The sequence below is a fragment of the Pongo pygmaeus genome, chromosome 9 (genome assembly GCF_028885625.2).
Source record: "Pongo pygmaeus isolate AG05252 chromosome 9, NHGRI_mPonPyg2-v2.0_pri, whole genome shotgun sequence".
In the NCBI taxonomy this organism is placed as follows: Eukaryota; Metazoa; Chordata; class Mammalia; order Primates; family Hominidae; genus Pongo; species Pongo pygmaeus.
This window is the reverse complement of record NC_072382.2, coordinates 86986582-87008322: the sequence shown is the minus strand read 5'-3', so window position 1 is coordinate 87008322 and position 21741 is coordinate 86986582. Positions and strand designations below refer to the sequence as shown.

General features: G+C 40.0%; 1 protein-coding gene across 25 annotated transcripts in view; it reads right to left on the bottom strand.

The window, feature by feature from the left end:
- CCDC83 (coiled-coil domain containing 83) overlaps positions 1-21741 on the bottom strand; it is a 123456-nt gene that overhangs the window by 52291 nt on the left and 49424 nt on the right. For 14 of the 25 annotated variants that reach the window (XM_054437998.2, XM_054437985.2, XM_063671302.1 and 11 more), the window contains 4 exons: positions 18324-18392; positions 5889-6010; positions 1787-1866; positions 1052-1257 (listed from right to left, as the gene is read on the bottom strand). In XM_054437998.2, the coding sequence (XP_054293973.1) occupies positions 1052-1257; positions 1787-1866; positions 5889-6010; positions 18324-18392 (477 nt within the window). The remainder of the gene's footprint in view (positions 1-1051; positions 1258-1786; positions 1867-5888; positions 6011-18323; positions 18393-21741) is intronic. The other 11 variants (XM_054438005.2, XM_054437989.2, XM_054438009.2 and 8 more) reach the window with 1 other exon arrangement.

The following is a 21741-nucleotide window of genomic DNA, read 5'->3' as shown; positions in this document are numbered from 1 at the left end:
CCATACAAAACTGCCTTCTTTCTTTTCTTTCTTTCCTTCTTTCTTTCTTTCTTTCCTTTTCTTTCTCCTTCCTTCTTTCCTTCCTTCCTTTCTTTCTTTCTTTCTCTTTCTTTCTTTCTTCTTTCCTTCTCTCTCTCTCTCTTTCTTTCTTTTTCTTTTTTCTTTCTTTCTTTTCAGAGTCTCGCTCTGTCACCCAGGCTGGAGTGCAATGATACAGTCTCTGCTCACTGCAACCTCTGCTTCCCAGGTTTAGGCGATTCTCCTGCCTCAGCCTGTCAACTAGCTGGGATTAGAGGCACGCACCACCATGCCCAGCTATTTTTGGTATTTTTAATAGAAATAGGGTTTCACCATGTTGGCCAGGCTGGTCTCAAATTCCCGACCTCAGGTGATCCACCCACCTCAGCTTCCCAAAGTGCTGGGGTTACAGGCATGAGCCACCGCAGCCAAACTGCTGCTTTTATCTTGGTCTCTAGGGTTGCTTGTTTTGGGAGAAGACAGACACTATAACAAAAGAAATTCAAAACACCCTGTCGGGAGGCACATGTGAAGAAGAAGTGAGGCCCTCAGTTTAGCCAGCATCAACATGCTAGCCATATGAATAAACCACCTTGGAAGTGAAGACTCCTGCCCCGATCAAGCCTTCAGATGAGTGCAGCCCCAGCCAACATATGGTTGCAACTGACTGAGAGTCCACCGAGTGAGAACTGTCTAGTGGAGCCCTTCCTGAATTTCTAACCAACAGAGCCCTAAGTGAGAATAAATAGTTATTGTTATAAGCCACTAGGTTTTGGGGATTGTTATGTAGCATTAGATAACTTAATTTGTGTACTATTAATGGAGGCCTATAGAGGAATATAGGTAGCAAATTGGGCAAGAGTAGGAGTGAAAATGGTATCCAAATGAGAGATGTGAATGGTGGGCCAATTTTACTAATAATTGCAAATGGAATTTTCAGTATCCATATTTTAGGTGAATCTTCTCAATTAAAACAGCATTTCTCAAAACAGCATTTTCTTAGTAGTCAAAGTTGTGTTCTTATGAATCTCACCTTGAAATCCTTCTCATCCTCATATAGTAAGTACTTCATATCAGTGTCCCCAAACTCTGTGCATGTGTTTTCCTCTTTATCTATCTTCACATACTGGAGATCTTCGATGCTGTTTGCATGACTAAGATGTAAGGTACTGCTCTCATCTGATGAGGACATCAAGTCTCTACTTTCTACTTCTGTGGGTTGCAATTCTGACTTCTCTTCTTGGATGAATACAAAGGAATTAATTATGTATACATTTTGAACATATACAAATAAAAATGCAATACATACTTTGTCACATTTTTAATTGGATGGAACTTTGAGAATTGCAAATGTAGAATTTATGTATTAAAGTAAGAGGGAGTCCCATTTGTAGAAACTCTAAGTTGTATTTCTTTCTGTTAGCTAATAAGTTACAGTAATTATATTGGTGCCTAAGTATATGTTGTCATTTTGGTTGGCTAAATAGGGCCCTAAACTTTGCCAGTGTAGACAGCAGCCTCATTCCTCTCCACCAGTATTTATTTAATTTACTGTGAAACATGGTGACCTTCATTTGAAAGTGGGACTACAGACAGGAGATAGATTAAGACAAGCACTGCAAGAGGAGAAATTTAGAGAAGCTGGCAGGTATCTATTCTCTGAATAGCTTTTGTATGTGGGGCACCTGCTCACAACAGATAAATGTTTTTTAAATTGAAAAACAACAGTTTGAAAAAAATCATCATCATTATTGCAATAAAGTAATACCTATATGTGTTTCTGGCAATTCCAAAGGCATTTCTTCAGGTGGCACTTCTAGTCCAGCAGCTTGGGTAAGATATAGTCGCCTAAAAGAACAAATAAGGAAAACAATCTGTCAGTCAATAAATATTGCATTGCATGCTTACTAGGGTCTATCTCTCTACTAGGTGCTAGAAATGCATAGATGAAAAATGAGACATAATTTCTACCCTGAGGAGCATAAAGCCCAGTGGGGTGGCAGACAGCCTTACAGTATTTTAAAGTCATGGTGTGTACCATGATGGGTAATTACCATAGTGTGAGAATGATGGGATGCAGAAAAAAGCAGCACCTGAGTCAGCTTTAGGAGGAAGGAAAGTTTTCCTGGATGAAACCTGAGCTTAGTCTTTGATATAGTTTAGCTGGGCCCCACCCAAATCCCATCTTGAACTGTAGTTCCCATAATCCCCATATGTTGTGGGAGAGGGACCCAGTGGGAAGTAATTGAATTATGGGAGCGGTTACCTCCATGCTGTTCTCGTGTTAGTGAGTTCTCATGAGATCTGATAATTTATAAGGGGCTTTTCCCCAACCTTCGCTCTGCACTTCTTCCTGCTGCCATGTGAAGAAGGTCATGTTTGCTTCCCCTTCTGCCATGAATCTAAGTTTCCTGAGTCCTCCCCAGCCTGGTGGAACTGTGAGTCACTTAAACCTCTTTCTTTTCTAAATTACTCAGTCTCGGGCAGTTTTTTATAGCAGCATGAGAATGGACTAATACAGTCTTGAACGTGGAGGTGCTTGCCAGGGAAGAGCTAGGGGTGAAAGAAGGGCATTCCAAATAAGGAAATAACACACTTAAAGTTCAAAAAACTGAGAGTGAGCATGGCACCAGTCAGGTCGCTGTTGTAGTATTTCAGGTGCAGAATGATAGTGGCCTGAAAGACCACTTTTGAGTGGTTTTGGTTTTGAGATGAAGAGAGAAAGAGAAAGCGAGCAGTAGGAATCCAAGATGCCATCTAGGTCCTGGCTTTCGCTTAGTGGTATGCTTCACCTACAAGCCCAGTGAATTGATGTCCATGTGCTGTTGTAGCTCTCTCTACATTGTTTAATTCTGTGCTCTCCTTTTTAGAGTGTCCACTGAATTTTCAATCAGAAAATATGATGCTTTGAAAACTCTGTATGGCATTTCCATGAGGTTTACCTGAAGACAGCATGAAGTAATTGAACGCTTGCAAATGTGCAAACAACCCTTCACACTTAGCAGCTAAGCAAGTAAAGTGAATCCCCTAAATTAGGGGCTGTCAGTTATTTAAAGAATGTGAATAAAGTGTTATCCAGATGCCAATGGCTCCAGCAAATACTGTAACTACATACAATATTTACACCTATGAAACCTTCTAAAAACTTAACTTTAGTTAAGGTAAGTTTAGTAAAGGTACCTTAGTAAAGGTAAGTTTCACATGTAGCTGTGGTCTTCAGGGAGACATGTCTGAGGCTATAGAATTCTTTTGTTTCCTAGTTTTACCATTGTGAACAATTAAGATCTTTCTAAATGCCGTAACCTTCAGGAATCTAGCTTTTTCTATTAATCGCTAGTTTATTGTTACTTCTGTACTGCTGCAGGGTAACAACACTTGATACTTAATGATATGGAAAATAGTTTAAAAGATGTTATTATGGCAAGTTAGTGTTAGATTTGTAGGTGTTGGCCCACTTAGCCTCAGCCCTGTGGCACTGGAGTCCTGGGCAGTCACCTCTGGCTAACAGTTTCCTCATCTGTTTGCCCCAATGTGTCAAACAAATCCTATGACATTCTATGTGAGCTGTGATGGGAAAAAGTTTGAGTAACTCTACATAGGAAATGTGGTAACTCTATTAGCCACAATATCCCATTCCTCATCCAAATAGGGAAATAGAACTTCTTCTGTGTCCACTGGAGACAGTTCATGTCTATTTCTTATCACCCTACTAGTATTTTACAAAACTTAATTCTCAACAAAGAGATGGAGGGGGAAGTTACCATAAAGATATAATATGTGTAATATTCCTTTGGCTTGGAAATGGGTACAGTAAAATCTCCTGAACACCCTCAGGTTATCTTTCTGCATAAGAAGTCTAGCAGATAATTGAGGGCTTTCAAATTTTCCAGTTTCTTCATGCAGGTCTTTCTAAAGTGTCCAAAACTGTTGCCTCAAGGAGTTTACAATCTAGTAAAGCAGCAGACATTAAATAAGTGATCAAAAGTGTGATAAAGGTTGGTCACAAAGGAAAAGTTCAGGGTGTTGTGGGAGCATATAGCAAGGACACATATATCAGTTCCTATAAATGTCACCCATGGTGTTTCTTTTCCCTTGAAAATATTTTGACTTCATTTCTTCCAACTCTGAAGCTAGACTAAGCATTCCACTACTCTCAGTAAGGAAAACCGGCCCCTAAAGCACTGATGAACAATGTGGATTTTACAGAAGATTTTTACAGGGAAGAGCGAGGATGACGTTAAATTATATACTGCACAGTAAACAACTCAATGAAAATCCCCATTAAAAGTTTCTCAGTCTCCCATTCTGTTCTTGCCAAGTCCCCTTTGGCCAATGAAATAATTCCCTTTTTTAGAATTATTAGCACTTTACAACCATGTCAGAACAAAATCAAATATACCAGACTCAGTTGATCCAGGTAGAGACACGGGTCTGGCAGTTTAGAGGGTAGCTCTTTCCTAAAGATTAGCCAGTTCAGAAAAGAGGGCAGTGGACAGCAGCTATAGCAGTAGGTAGTTAGAAGCCACATACCAGCAACGCCTGGCAGAGATTAGACATGATTCCAAAGGCAGCAGCAGCAGATGACGAGGATTAGAGGTGGGACAGGAATGTAGCACTGGATACTTGATCACAGAGAGGAGGGCTGGCAAAAGTGAGCATTGCCTACTGGGCAACAGTGAGCACCTACCCCATAGGGGCCCTCTAGGGCATCAGCTCAAGAGACTGGAATTACAGGAGTTCAGTAATCAATCCTCATTCAGCCTCACCTCATCTGTATTGGTATCTACTCTCTCTGAAGCACACAAAGTAATAATGCAAAGGGGGCAGATGGCCTCTTTATCTATCCTGCCCCACCCAGCTTATCTCCCAGTTTCTCCAATCTTGTATCCTGACACCCATCATTTAGCCTAGCAAACAGGGAACCCATAATTTACCTGTATCCACCTTTCCTGGAAAATAATAGAAAGTTTATACATAACAAATACATGATCATGTCTCAAATAGTAGTTTTCCATGTCACACAAACAATAGGAACTACTTGTGTGGAAAATTTTTCCTGGCAATTCCACCAGGTTCAACTTAACATCTGCTTTAATTCCTAGACCTAGACATTTCTCTCCCATACTTGCACACATGCACCCTACATTTGTGTGACTTCCCCTCTCTTCCTAAACATGCTACTATTTAGATTATTTTTTGGTTTTGACTACTTGTCTAAATTATGAGTGCCATTTTGAATTTTAATTTTATATTCAAGGGCCCTAGGTTTCTGTCAGGATTAATATATTAAGACTTTTTTTTTTGTCAGATAAGGAAAAGAGCTAACCAAACATATAAAGGTGTATGCACCACTTGGTTTCTTGTATGCAAGAACAAATGTGACTTGGAATGCCAAGCTCTTTTCTCGGCCTACAGAGTAGTTTTGACTGTTTCAACCAAAAGAAATAATTCTACAGTCCACAGAAGCCCAGATCACCTCCATGAAACTTCCAGCAAGTGGATCACCTCCTCCTCTGTGCTAACTCTCTACCTCCTCTATCTTCTGCTGTACTGTTATGTACTTATTTTCATGACCATTACCCCTGCTGGTCTGGAGGCTCCTAAATGTTGGCAGTTATGATGTTCATGTTATGTGCTGGCTATGGTGACTACAGTGCATTGCAAGAAAAAAGAAGTCAAACTTTACATTGTACCAATGGTCAATAGTAATAATCCTATACCTTCATCATGAGCATTTTTTGTGTCCCTTTCTTTTTGACTACTGCTGGAGCACTGAATAATTAAGTCATCTTTTTTTGTTTAAAAAAAAACACTTTTTACAGCAGATACAAATATTTACAAAATACTCTATATATATTAACAATTTTCACCTGGGTATTTTGAGATCCGCAAGTCTACAGTTGAATAGTTGATCAATAAGCACCAAATTTTCTGCTTCCAGTTCATAAATAGCATTTTTTAATTCTTCAACTTCCTTCCTGTGAATTGCAACCTGTTCTCAGAAGGAGAGAATGAATGTTGGTACTTATTGATTCCGTTCTATTAATTTTTCTTTTTTCTTTTTTTTGAGACGGAGTTTCACTTTTTTCTCCCAGGCTGGAGTGCGGTGATGCAATCTTGGCTCACTGCAACCTCTACCTCCTGGGTTCAAGCGATTCTCCTGCCTCAGCCTCCTGAGTAGCTGGGATTACAGGCATGTGCCACCATGCCCAGCTAATTTTGTATTTTTATTAGAAACAGGGTTTCTCCATGTTGATCAGGCTGGTGTCAAACTCCTGACCTCAGGTGATCTGCCTGCCTCGGCCTCCCAAAGTGCTGGGATTACAGGTGTGAGCCACCATGCCTGGCCAAGTTCTATTAAGTTTTCTATAATAAACTCAACTTCTAAAAGTGCATTTGCCTGAGGGGAAGACCTATTGTGTATCATTTATTACTGGGCTTGCTTTGTCCTTCCTCCCTTAAAAGAAATAGGTGGAAATCATTTTTAGATCATCAGCAGAACTTGTCTGAATAGTTAGGCAGTTATGATAGAATAGCAGGAATTGTCCTTTTCTACCCTTCAAAAACACTGCTGAACTTACATATAAGCCAGAGGCAGACATAACTAAGAAAACATGGCTGATGAATTTAGCAATAGGGCATATTAGTAGCTAAGTTAGGCCCTATCTAAGGGTAATTATAAACAATACAATGAAAACCAATAACACTGGGAAAATGCTATATTATTGGGACTTTTTAAAGGAGAAGCACAGGCCTAGTAGTCCTTCTATCAGCCTCTAAAATACAATGATGTTCTCTCTGAGTGCTAGGTAATTCTGAGAACTGTCAGGTAGATGAAATATTGTTTGTCCATTCGTTCATTCATTCAGTTGTATTGTATGCCTATCATGTGGCAGAAATGATATTACACTTTGGGAACAAAGGATCAACAATGTGTAGTAACCTTCAAGGATCTTGTACCCTAGTGGGAAAGATGGTAATGAAAACAGAAAATAGCATGATAATAACCATAATGGAAGCCATCCTGGTGCCATGGGAGGAGAGAGAGGTTCACCCTACTTCTATCAGTTGTCAGGGATAAGGGAGCATTAATAGAAGAGATAACACTTAATCTGGATCCTGAAAGCTAAGCAGGGACTCCCTAGGCAGACACAGGAGGCTGTGCTCTAGGCAGAAGAAACCACATGTGCAAAGGCATGACCATTTTAGTGTGGACAGATACAAAATAAGAATGGGGAGAAGCAGGAGAGGAACTGGACAATTAAGGAAGGGCCAAATAATGCTAAAGAGTCTGGTTTTTATCCTGTAGGTGATGGAAGGTCATCGATAAACATAGCAGGCTTAATGTTTACTGAAGAAATGGACTAACTTTTGTACATCAGTTGGGCCTGTAAAAAAGAAGAAGAAAAATAATGTGGCTAATTCAAATAGGAAAAAATGTCCTGGTTCTGTTGGTAGAGTTCTCATCTGTTTTTAAGAAGTATATTTTGTTGGGAGGCTAAGGCAGGAGAATCACTTGAACCCGGGAAGTGGAGGTTGCAGTGAGCTGAGATCACGCCACTGCACTCCAGCCTGGGCAACAGAGCGAGACTCTGTCTCAAGAAAAAAAAAAGTGTATTTTGATGACTTTTGTCCAAAGAGGGCTTGATAGTGGGAAGAGTATATAGAAGAATGTTACTAGATAGAACATCCAAACCCACCTCTCCACCACCCAAAGCAGCCTGAGCTACACAGGTGCTGGATCAGGAGGTGCCCATGGGGAGAGAACAGAGCAATAGGAGAATTAGAAGCAAGAGCATAAAATAGAAAGAGGTAGGCTGGTGAGAATAATGGTGATATAAACTGGAGGAAGTAATAAAAGTCTTGAGGGAATATGATGAAAGAAAAAAGGCACAGGGGTTTAGATTCAGTATCTCCTGTCAGGAGCTGCCAAGAGTGTAACTGAGATGGGTACTTAGGAGATGATAACATTTTCTGCTTTGTCACTGAGATTTAATTGTATTTTGGAATCTTAAAGCATTCAGTATGTTACCACATGCATATCTCTATCACATGATCATTTATTAAATGCAGGAATTCTTAGCAAATAACACAAAAACCAAAAATAAAAGTAAAAAATTAGCTGGGCATAGTGGTGTGCACCTGTAGTCCCCACTACTTGAGAGACTGAGGCGGAAGGATTGCTTGAGCCCAGAAGTTCAATGTTACAGTGAGCTACGATTGCACCATGACACTTCAGCCTAGGTGACAGAGCGAGACCCTGTCTCAAAACAAACAAACAAACACAAAAACAAACAAACAAACAAACAAAAAGCCCAAAAACATGAGACAGGGCTTGCTCTGTCACCCAGACTGGAGTGCAGTGGTACCATCTTGGCTTCACTTCAGCTTCAGCCTCCTGAGGCTCAGGTGATCCTTCCACCTCAGCCTCCTGAGTAGCAAAACTGCAGTAGCGGAACACTTGGCTAATCTTTTTTCTTTTTTTTGGTATTTTTTTGTAGAGTCGGGGTTTCATCATGTTGCTCAGGTTGGTCTCAAACTCCTGGGCTTCAAGCAAGCTGCTTGCTTTGGCCTCCCAAAGTGCTGGGATTACAGGCATGAGCCACCCGGCCATGAATTCTATCTGTCTATCTATCTATCTATCTATCTATCTATCTATCTATCTATCTATCTATCTATCTATCTATCTTATCTATCTTATCTATCTATCTATCTATCTATCTATCTATCTATCTATCTATCTATCTAATCTATCTATCTATCTATCTGACTGTTTATGCTGTGTCACCCAGGCTGGAATGCAGTGGCATGATCTTGGCTGACCACAGCCTCCGCCTCCCAGGTTCAAGTGATTCTCCTGCCTCAGCCTCCACGGGTGCCTTCCATGGGCGCCCGCCACCATGCCCAGCTATTTTTTTTATATTTTTAGTAGAGATGGGGTTTCATCATCACACCTGGGATTATAGGTGTGAGCCACCGTGCCCAGCCATAAATTCTTATTATGGGCAAGGTTCAGAGCTAGATGTAGAAGGATGCAAGGGTGAATAAGGCATGGCTCGTTCCCTCAAGAGAGCTTATAATCCAATGATTAAAACTACAAATAATTATAATATAAAGCAATACCAGTCCCATGGAAAAGGCTCAAATATTGCTGGTGGCTTGAAGTTAGAAAGAAAGGCATATATTATTTATCTGCCTCAAACAATTTAGTAAAACCGTTTAAGTGCAGATTACTAAATTACAAAGCTAGGGTTTGGTGTTTTAGGATCTCATATGTTGAGAGATAATTATGTTGATTACAAGCTTGAATGCCTTAAGGAAAATTTATGATTTTCAAATGTCAAAGGATGAGGAAAAAAAATTATAGTTAGACACTGTAAACAGAAGGAATTAATGCAACATTTGGGAGATGTTTGACCTAAGGGCCTGGCATGCTTGGGAGGTAGCACACATATTTCTTGGTCTCTTTCGAAAGCTGGGAATGGGGGCCCTTTTGAGATGTTGCATCTACCCTTAGAGGCTAAGGCTCTCCTATGACATCACATATCCCTTTAGAATAGTAATGTGCTCCTCAATAGCTATCTCCCTCGGCCTTTTGAAATGTTACGGAATAAAAACTACTTCTTTTTCATAACCCTACAAACACCTTTGGATTTCTGGGGTCAGAAAGTAAAAAGGAGGAAGAAGTGGAAGACCACATTTCCCTCCCTACCTCAGCTGCCCCCCAGCAAAATGCCCAAGAAATATACATAGAAACTGGGAGAGATAATTTAGTTAAAACGTTAAGTTGGGGACCTAGGATCCTGATTAAAATACATGTTCTTGAAATTTTCTCCTGAAAGATCCAAGTTAGCCTTATGTCCTCATACTTGAAATCCTGATGGTAATTTCCTTGATTCCCTTTGTCTAGTTTCTCCAGCTTTCCATTTGTTAATCTCAATCATTTGGAAATTCCAGTTTCCTTCATTTTCTAATAAGCATGCTAAATAAAACCAGATAATTGAAATCATGCAGTGTTACTTATAACAACTAATACATGAAAAAAAGAAAATAATTATAAATTAAAACAACAACAAAAAAAGATAATCATGTAACAAAACAGCTCTGTAGCCTTCCCAGTGATCTAAATTTTTGGTTATTGCTGAGAGATAAATGGAGAAATATTTTCATTAGTTCCAATATTAAATATCCTTTGTTTCTCATTCTAAACTTTCACCAAAGAAATTAATTAACATTTATTGTTCTATTTCCAGGCAATTTTCAGTTCTTGTGATGGTACCAGAAGTAGTTTTAATTACTTTTGCAAGTAAATTTAATAATGTTAAAAATGAATATTTATTAAAACAAAGAGAAATTAAATCTATTACATTTCCATAAAATGATTTGTTATTAATTTAATTTAATTTAATTTAATTTAATTTAATTTTATTTTTCGAGACAGTATCTCATTCTGTCACCCAGGCTGGAGTATAGTGGCCTGAACATGGCTCACTACAGCCTCAACCTTCCAGGCTCAAGTGATCCTCCCATCTCAGCCTCATAAGTAGCTGGGACCACAGATGTGTGCCACCATGCCTGGCTACTTTAAGAAAAAATTTTTTTTGTAGAGATGTGGTCTCACTATATTGCCCAGGTTTGTCTCAAACTCCTAGGCTCAAGCAATCCTCCTGCCTTTGGCTCCTGAAGTGCTGGTAGTACAGGTGGGAGCCACCATGCCCAGGTGATTTGTTCTTTATTACAAAGCTCTTTTTGTTCCCGATGCCATTAAACTTAGACTTTTTTTTTTCTGTCATTTATTTCCATTGAACTGTGAGAAGCAGAAACATAATTTCTGGCTTTAGTAGGAAGAGTCAAGTCATGAAAACAGCCCTTCTTATTAGTCAAATTCAAATTTTTTGTAGTAATTTTCCCTAAACCTAAGATTTATGACATCTCATGAGATTAAGTGAATTGAGGCCGGGCAAGGTGGCTCACTTCTGTAATCCCACCATTTGGGGAGGCTGAGGCTGGTGGATCACCTGAGGTCGGGACTTTGAGACTAGCCTGACCAACATGATGAAACCTCACCTCTACTAAAAAATAGAAAAATTAGCCGCGTGTGGTGGTGGGCACCTGTAATCCCAGCTACTTGGGAGGCTGAGGCAGGAGAATTGCTTGAACCTGGGAGGTGGAGGTTTCGGTGAACCGAGGTTGTGCCATTGCACTCAACCTTGGGCAACAGAGTGAGGCTCCGTCTCAAAAAAAAAAAAAAAAAGAGAATTGTTAAGTTATTTGATTAGGATCATACTTTGTATTTAATAAATGTATAAGAAGTAAGTTCCTCCCTAATACTCTTTTTTTTTTTTTTTTTTTTTTGAGACGGAGTCACGCTCTTGTCGCCCAGGCTGGAGTGCAATGGCGGGATCTTGGCTCACTGCAAGCTCCGCCTCCCGGGTTCATGACATTCTCCTGCCTCAGCCTACTGAGTACCTGGGACTACAGGCGCCCGCCACCACGCCCGGCTAATTTTTTGTATTTTTAGTAGAGACGGGGTTTCACCGTGTTAGCCAGGATGGTCTCGACCTTCTGACCTCGTGATCCACCTGCCTCGGCCTCCCAAAGTGCTGGGATTACAGGCATGAGCCACTGCACCTGGCCCTCCCTAATATTCTTTAACTGTTGAGCTCACCTTGAGGTTTTAAAATTGTTAATACCTTTTTTTTTCAATTTTTTTGAGACTGAGTCTGGCTCTTGTTGCCCAGGCTGGAGTAAAGTGGCACAATCTCTGCTCACTGCAACCTCCACCTCCCGAGTTCAAGCAGTTCTCCTGCCTCAGCCTCCCATGTAGCTGGGATTACAGACACACGCCGCCACGCCTGGCTAATTTTTTTTTTTTTTTTTGAGGCGGAGTTTCACTCTTGTTGCCCAGGCTGGAGTGCAATGGCACAATCTCGGCTCACTGCAACCTTTGCCTCCTGGGTTCAAGCAATTCTCTTGCCTCAGCCTCCCGAGTAGCTGGGATTACAGGCATGCACCATCACGCCCAGCTAATTTTGTATTTTTAGTAGAGACGGGGTTTCTCCATGTTGGTAAGGCTGGTCTCGAACTCTTGACTTCAGGTGATCCTCCCACCTCAGCCTCCCAAAGTGCTGGGATTACAGGTGTGAGCCACTGTGCCTGGCCCACGCCCAGCTAATTTTTGTATTTTTAGTAGAGATGAGGTTTTACCATGTTGGCCAGGCTGGTCTTGAATTCTTGACCTAAGGTGATTTGCCTGCCTCAGCCTCCCAAAGTGCTGGGATTACAGGCATGAGCCAACAACATGCCCAGCCTTAAAAATTGTTAATACCTTTTTAAAAATTGTGAATTCATCCTAGTTAGTTTGGGGAGATAGTATGAACTCCTATTCACCATGACTTAATAATGACAATTTAAAGATAATTGTCAATTATCATAGAAATCATATGAATGTTTAAATTCCTTGTTTCCTAGACTCACTATACTCAGTCAAATAGGGAGCAAGAAAAAGGAAAGAGTAGAAGCTGACGGTGACATTCTTATCTTGAGTGTCTGGGCAGATGGTGAAAAAGGAAATGGAGGAGAAAATTTTTGAGGAGAAACTTAATGAGTCCTGCTTTAGGTACATTGAGTTTGAAATGCCTTTGGGACATCCACGTGAAAGTATTTGGCAGGGAAAAAAAATGTAGTTCCAGAGATGAGGACACACATCAGTTTGTGCTGAAGATGTACATTTGAGAATCACATAAAAACAACTCATTAACAAGAACTGCATGTAGCTGAAGTGCATTCTCTCAAAAGGCAGTGAGCTTTGTTTCATAGATGGCATTGAATCACAGGTTGGGTGGCTACTTTGTATCTAAAGGGAATTTCAAGTAGAAGGGTAGATTGGGCTAGATAAGCTTAAGGTACTGCTGTCCTCATAAACCAGAAACAGGCTACTAAGAAATAGAATTCCATGACTATCTATTACCTGCTAGAGTTCAAACTTCTCTGAATGGCACACAATGTGGGCCAGACCTACTTCTCCATTTATTATGATAGATGTACCATACAATGTAAGATGTCAGTAATAGAGGAAACTGTTGTGGCGTACATGAGAACTCTCTTAGTATCCTTGCAATAATTTTGTAAATTTAAAACTGATTTTAAAAATTTATTTTTTTAAAAAAGCAGTCAAGAACAAAACCCCTTTCATGCTCCCTGGCACCTCTGAACTGACTGGAGAGTCATTAATTGAAAGGTTTCATGCAGAAGATTGACAAGACCAGGTTTATGTTTCATTTATTTAATTTTTTTATTTCGTTATTTAATTTTTTATTTTATTTAATTTTTAAATTTAATTTTTTGAGACAGAGTCTCGCTGTGTTGCCCAGGCTGGAGTGCAATGGAACAATCTTGGCTCACTACAACCTCCGCCTCCTGGGCTCAAGCGATCCTCCTGCCCTCAAGCGATCCTCCTGCCTCAACCTCCCAAGTAGCAGGGACTACAGGTAGGTTTGTATTTTAGAAAGGTGACTCTGAGGCAGTGTGAAGGAGAAAGGGAAAGATTCCAGTCTAGTCTGGGAAGAAAATCAGGTAAGACACAATTGAAAGGTCTGGGTGAGAGATAATAAGGCCTGAACTAGGACCATGGCAGAGAAGGAGAAGTGGTCAAAGTAGAACTGATGGGACTTGGAGGCCTTCTGAATATGGAAAGTGAAAAGAACATTTCTAAAATAGTTGGCTCTTTGGCTGGGGGTGGTGGCTCACACCTGTAATACTAGCACTTTTGGAGGCCGAGGCGGGTGGATCACTTGAGGTCAGGAATTCGAGACCAGCTTGGTCAACGTGGTGAAACCCCATCTGTACTAAAATTACAAAAAAAAATTAGATGGAACATGGTGGCATGTGCCTGTAATCCCAGCTTCTTGGGAGGCTGAGGCACAAGAATTGCTTGAACCTGGGAGGCAGAGTTTGCAGTGGGCCGAGATCATGCCACTGCATTCCAGCCTGAGTGACAGAGTGAGACTCTGTCTCAAAAGTAAATAAATACATAAATAAAATAAAAATAAAATAGTTGGTGCTTGAATAACACATGCAGATTTTTTGTTTGTTTGTTTGTTTTAGATTGCTCTGCCACCCAGGCTGGAGTGCAGTGGTGCAATCTCAGCTCACTGCAACTTCTGCCTCCTGGGTTCAAGCGATTCTCCTGCCTCAGCCTCCTATGTAGCTGGGATTATAGGCGCCCACAACCACGTCTAGCTAATTTTTGTATTTTTAGTAGAGATGCGGGTTTCACCATGTTGGCCAGGCTAGTCTCTAATTCCTGACCTCAAGCGATCCACAGGCCTCAGCCTCCCAAAGTGTTGGGATTACAGGCATGAGCCACCGTACCTGGCCAACATGCAGAATTTTTTTCAATCAAAAACATAAAAAATGCAGTATTCCTGGGATGCAAAACCCGCATATACAGAGGTATATACTATAAACATGCTATAACCCATGCTATATACTATAACCCATGCTATAAACATGGGCTCTGCAGGGCTGACTGCCAGATTTGAGTGTGCTTGGATTTTGGTATAAGTGGCAGGGTGGGGAGGGTGGGGGGGTCCTAGAACAAATCCCCTGAGTATACACAGGGATGACTTAACTCCCAAGTTTCTGGCTTGGGTGACTGGATAATGGTGGGATCCTTAAGTGGGACAGATGGAGTAGAAGAGGAGGCAGTTTTCGGAAAAAGGGAAGATGCAGTCAATTTAGGAGTTTGAGATGTCTGCACCGGTTGCACAGCTGGTTGTTGAATATGTGGGTTTAGAGCCTGGAATTGAGATCAGTTTCAACTTCGACGGGATGCTTTTTAGGCCTGCAACACAATTATCATCCTCAGACACTTCTTCCCTGGTATACTGGGAAGTATACTGTTTCCTGTTTTTCTCTTCATCAGTTTACTTTCTTGTTTTGCTGACATACATGGTTAAGTAAATTCTTGAGAAAGCATGAGAAATATTCTGAGCCCTTGCATTTCTGAAAACAGCTTTATTTGTCCTTAATCTAGTTTAGCTGACTATAGAACTCCAAGTTAAAAATAATTTTTCATCTGAACTTTGCTATTGAAAAATCAAGTGTCAGTTTGGGTCTTATTCCTTTGATTTAACTTCACCCCCACCCCCACCTGCTTCTGCCAGAATCTTTTAGGATTTTCCTTTTGTTCTTGGTGTTCTGAAAATTCATGTCCTTTTCAGAACCCTGAAATTTTCTTCTATTATTTCATTGATGATTTCCTTCCCTCAATTTGCCCTTTTTTTCTTTCTTTGAGACAGTCTGTCACCCAGGCAGGAGTGCAATGGTGCGATCATAGCTCACTGCAGCCTTGACCTCCTGGGCTCAAGTGTTCTCCCACTTCAGCCTTCTGAGTAGCTGAGACAACAGGCCTGCACCACCATGCCTGGCTAATTTTTTTTTATTTTTTTGTAGAGCCAGGATCTTGCTATGTTGCCTAGTCCGGTCTTGAATGCCTGGGCTCTAGCAATCCTCCCACCTCAGCTTTCCAAAGTGTTGGGATTACAGGAGTGAGCCACTGCTCTGGTTCTTATTCTTTCTTTCTGAAATTACTGTGTATTTGTATTAGTTGGATATTGTACATCTTACATTAGTACTCTATGTCTCTTATTTTTCTTCTTCCTTTTTTTTTTTTTTTTTTTGTATTGTGGTCCTCCCTGTTTTGAGAGTTGTTCTCTGTTCCCTATTTTATTTTATTTTATTTTTGAGACAGAGTCTCAATCTGTTGCCCAGGCTGGAGTGCAGTGGCTCAATCACAGCTGACTGCAGCCTTGACCTGCTGAGCTCAAGCAGTTCTCCCACCTCAGCCTCCCGGGTATTTGGGACTACGGGTGCTCACCACCATGCCTGGTTAACTTTTCTGTTTTTTGTATAGATGGGGTTTCACTATGTTACCCAGGCTGGTCTGAAACTCCTGGGCTAAAGCAATCCTCTTGCATTGACTTGCCAAAGTGCTGGAATTACAGGCATGGGCCACCATGCCTGGTCTATTTCCTGTCTTATATTTGATTTTTGTTCTTAAAGCATCTTGTTTTATAAATAAAATGCCTTCTCAGATTTAAAAAGTATATATATATTGAGATGGAGTTTCACCATGTTGCCTAGGCCGGTCTCAAACTCCTGCACTCAAGTGATCTGCCTGCATTGGTCGCCCAAAGTGCTGGGATAATAGGTGTGAGCCAATGTGTCTGGCCAGAATTTTTTTTTTTTTTTTAGACAGGGTCTCGCTCTGTCGCCTAGGCTGGAATGCATTGAAGGGAAGTTGGCTCATTGCAACCTCTGCCTCCCGGGCTCAAGCGATTCTCGTACTTTAGCCTCCCAAGTAGCTGGGACTACAGGCGTGAGCCACCTTGACCAGCTAACTTTTGTATTTTTAGTAGAGATGGGGTTTTGCCATGTTGGCCAGGCTGGTCTTGAACTCCTGGCCTCAAGCGATCCGCCCTCCTCAGCCTCCCAAAGTGCTGGGATTAGAGGTGTGAGCCACTATGCCTGGCCAGATTATTTTGATTATACTAACAAAAGACCTTCACAGTTCCCTAAAATTTTCTATTTCTTCCACAAGCTGTTTTTGTTGTTATTGTTTACTTTTTATTTTTTCGTTAATTCACTTGGTCTTTCTCTTCTGTTGTGCCAAATGTACTCAAATGCCTGGTGGTCCTTGGATGTCTATTTATATTTAAGAAAAGTCCGGGGAGTGGCATGGATTTTCCCCACCACTGTGTAAATAGGTCTGTTTTCATACCAAATTTTTCCTCTGAACGGGAATGTGGACTGGAGACTGTATGTGGTATGGCAGGTGGTGTGAACTGGCAAATCCCAAAGGATGAGAAGGCAAGAGTGGGATATTAGGTTGTGGCTTCCTAAATGCCAACATAGGAAGGATTTTCTGTGGGGGCACAGAAACATCTAATGTCTACACTAGAAACCTTTGCCTTTATCTGATAATTTGTTTAGTGTTCTCAGAGGACAGTCGTCAGGTTCTTAGTTCAAAAGTAAACACTTTGCTGGTATGTGAGGGAAATTGTAGAGGGTGATGGTGGATGCTTACTGATACAGATGCTCCCTATTCAGATCATCAAGTAACCCTCTTGTTTTCTGCTCCAGTTCCCATTCCCACCATCTATAGCACACACAGACTCTGAGCAGAGAATCTCCCAGGTTTCCAAAAACATTGAGTTTTGCACATCTTCTGTAGTTCTCTTGTAACATCTGGCCCAAGTAATAGCTTCTCATTTCATCCAACAACATACTCTCACATCTACTTTTTGTCTTTCAGAAGATTTCTGAAATCTCACCTGCTAGTTAACTCCTCTTGTTCTCTTTGTGGATGAGTTCTTTTTGTATTTTTATAATTTTTATAATTTTATTTCAGTGAGCCCTCAGGAGGGGTAGGATGCAGCCTACCATCTTGAACTACAATAAACAATTCACAAAGGTTTTAACCTATGATCTAAGCTATTTATTTGATTAATCCCTTCAATGAATATATCTATATTCATTGACATTCAGTCATTCAATAACTAATGAGCACAGATTATTTATCAGGTGCCATGGACATATAGTTGAAAAGATATAGCCTGCTCTGTGTATTAATGAGACAGACGCATAAATAGACAATTTCAACATCTTTTAGCAAGAGTTACAATAAAACAAGAAAACACTGGGGAAGGAGCTCCCAAGATTTCCTGGAGAGATTACAAAATGATTCACAAGGAAATTGATAATCAAAGTCCAAGCCTGAGGGTGAGTTGGAGTTTTCTAGACAGATGAGGGTAAGGAGATATGGAAGTAAGAGCAGAGGACCAGCATGTACAATCTAGAGAAAACAGTACAGTACCTCATAACAAAGAATTATCTGGTTCAAATTTCAGTGGTACAGACCAAAGGAGAACATGTCATTCAAAAGAGGCAATTTAACCCAGCAGAGAATCAGCTTAGAATGGTCCTTTAGACTTGCCCCATCACCCAGGAGGAAGTAGGTTCGTGAGGAAGACCAAATCAAGTTTTAGGACATAAAGAAACTGCATTTGAGTTTACTGTGTGAATTATAAACCCCAACATTTTTTTCTGATTATTATTGAGATTATTTATGATATTTGTTGAGTAACAGCTTGTAATGAGATGAGGACTCCACTTGAATTTTATTTTATCTCAGTCAGTCATGGTACCATGCTTTTCCCATGACTTCAGTTCATAATTAAAAGTCATTTCCAGTTAAAAAAATGAGAACGAAAAAATTGTTTGTTTTGATAAATTCCACTTACCTCTTTTTTGAGCCAGTCATTCTCCCAGATCTCTAGATAACTGCCCTTGTCAATGAGCTTTACAGCATTCTAAAAGAAAGTTTCTGGATTAAGGAAGAGTTGCCACATGCTGATTCACAATTTTAGCAACAGTGATGTGCAGTTATCCTGATCATTCATTTTAGATTGTGTCTGCAATTACTTTAGGAACATACTTAAGAACTTTTGGTTTGGTTGTTCATTCTTTACTATCCTATTGTATTGCTTTTGCTGATTTACACTGTCTATTACAGGTGATTTGGAGCACTGGACAATGTGTAACTGACCATTCAATTCACCTCCATTGTGACCGAATCTGACTGCTATGGTGAAATCATGTTTCACAATTCAGATGGTTAAACTGCAGTGATCAAACATTCTTTAAGTTTATAGTCACGGACATAATCCAACATATAGCAAAAACATGAACAGATTACTATCTTTTTAATTTGAAAAGATTTTGCATGTCAGTAATAACAACATACTTATTTGTAAATCTAACAGCAAGTAGTTTCAGGGTAGGCTGTAGCTAGTCTCCTGAAGAAAGGCATTTTAGACAAAGAAGACAAAAAAGTCTTACTTTGTAAGTAGGTTCATAAAATATAAATTTATTTTCAATTACATAGATATTGAAAAGAATTTTATAGTGAATAACCAACTGTATTTCTCTGCGAGATGCTTTTATATGGATACTATGGTACAAATTCAATATTTAGTAACTGAAGGGCACGATCAAAAGAAGAAAAATTAAGGAAAATAATCTAGATCACAAACAGGGACAGAAATGATTTAAAAGTGTATTAAGGGTAAATTTATCTGTTAAAGTCTTTTTTTTTTTTGAGACGGAGTCTTGCTCTGTCACCCAGGCTGGAGTGTGATGGTGTGATCTTGGCTCACTGCAACCTCTGCTCCTGGGTTCAATAGATTCTTCTGTCTCAGCCTCCTGAGTAGCTGGGATTACAGGCGCCCACCGCTGTGCCTGGCCAAGTTTTGTATTTTTAGTAGAGATGGGGTTTCACCATGTTGGCCAGGCTGGTCTCGAACTCCTGACCTCAAGTGATCCACCCGCCTTGGCCTCCCCAAATGCTGAGATTACAGGTGTGAGCCACTGCGCCCAGCCCTATTAAAGTCTTTAAGAGTTGAAAGATTTGCCGTAAAAATTTTTCTGTAAGTCATGCTTATTACATTACAAGTGGACCTATATTCCTTAGGAGCCGGGAATTTTTATACTCCAGCTACAACTAATAATTCTAGTTTCCTCCAACATAGAATTTCATTTGGACAAAAGCAAGAAGTTGCTCCTAACTGAAGTTAATTGGCTAATGGCTGGATTCACCAACAGTGGATCAGTGATTTCAACCTTAGTTACACATTTGAATCTCCTAGAAGCTTTGAAAAATCCAGAAGCCCACACAACATCCCAGGGCAATATATCAGCCTTCTCTATGGGTGAGATACAGGCATCACCTGGGTTAAAAAAATTTCTCAGGTGACTCTAATGTGCATCTAAGGTTGCACAGCACTGGGTTTATAGGATGTTGAACTGTATGATAAAATAGCCAGCTAAAATGAGGAAAGTTCATTCAAGCATGTGAGTGTTCGACATTATGTGGAGAAAAGAAAATGTATAGTTTAGTGATTAGGAGCAGTGATCTGAAGGAGCCCTCCTGAAATGAATATCGATTCTCCCACTTGTTCTAGGCAAGTCATAAAACTTCTCTGTGCTCCAGTCTCCTCATTAGCAAGTCTCTACAGCTTACTGGATTGCTGAGGGACTTAAATGTGTAATGCTTGAAAGAATATTTAGAATAGTCCTCGCGATATATGCTTGAAATTATAGGCTTATTTGGCCTATATATCTACTTTGAATCGTCTAACTATGGTCAGATTACTTAATGGTTGATTTCACCATGTGAGTGAGTCAGATTCACTTACAAAGTGGCTGAATTGCATGAGCAAACAAATTGCTGATCAGTTTTCCAAAACCTTCTGTATTTGTGTAAATTAGTAAAAATAATGCAATAAGAGAGTAAGACTAAAAGAACAACTGAACCAACATGGATGCAACAAATAACAGCAACTGAAATTCAGTAAGGAACCTTTTTGAAAAAAGACCAGATGTTTATGATTCTGAGAAAAAAATGTCCCAGATGAACAGACAGTCTTAGTGGGGACCTCACTGATTTTGCAGATAGTTTGAAGAGAGGTCAAGACTGTAAAAAAAAAAAAAAAAAAAAAAAAAAAAAAATCAGATATTTTGTGTAAAAACAAAGGAATTAGAGAACATATAAGATTGAAAATTATGCCTTAAAAATATTTTATATCACAAATTTTTAAAGTGCCAGCAGTGTAGAATATACTCTTTTAGGTTTGGGTATATAAGAAAGTACTTTTTAGACAAATTATATTTCATTTTATAATTCATTCAAAACTTTTATTTTAATATTTTGTTACAACTGTTATTACAGGTTGAGCATCCAAAATGTGAGAATCTGAAATCTAAAATGCTCCAAAGAACATTTCCTTTAAGCATCATGTTGGCTCTCAAAAAATTTCAGATTGTGGAGAATTTCAGTTTTTCTTTTTTTTGAGACAAGGTCTCACTTTGTTGCCCATGTGCAAATATGGCTCACTACAGCCTCGACCTCCTGGGCTCAAGCAATCTTCCCGCCTCAGTGCCCCAAGTAGCTGGCACTACTGAGCTGGGACTAGCTGAAACAGGGTTTTGCCCTGTTGCCCGAGCTTGATCTCAAACTCCTGAGTTCAAGCAGTCCACCCGCCTTGGCCTCTCAAAGTGCTGGGGTTGCAGGAGTGTGCCATTGCACCCAGCCCGGACTTCTTTGGATTTTGGATTTGGGGATTTGAGATGCTCAACTAGTATAATACAAATATTCCAGAATCTGAACAAATCCAAAATCTGAAACATGTGTCAGATAAGGGATACTCAACCTATATTTCTTATACTTAAAAAAATAACTGATTAATAATTCACTGATTAGCCAAGAGTGGTGGCACATGCCTGTAGTCCCAGCTACTCAGGAGGCTGACGTGAGAGGATTGCTTGAGCCCAAGAGGTGAAGACTGCAGTGAGCTGTGATTGTGCCACTGCCCTCCAGCCTGGGCAACAGAGCAAGATCCTGCCTCAAAAAAAGAAAAAATTCACTGAGCTCTTGCTTCTTGTGAGAGATTATAGTACTTAAATCATCTCATTTAATCCTCACACTATTTCTTTAAGGTAAATACTAGTATTATTCTCCATTTTATAGGTTAGGAAACAGGCCCAGAAAAGCTAAGTAACAAATTCATTATACAGCCAGTAAGTGTAGAACTGTGATTTAAACTCAAACTGTCTAACTTCAGAATCCACGTTCTTAGGTTTGGATATAAAATAAAGTATTTT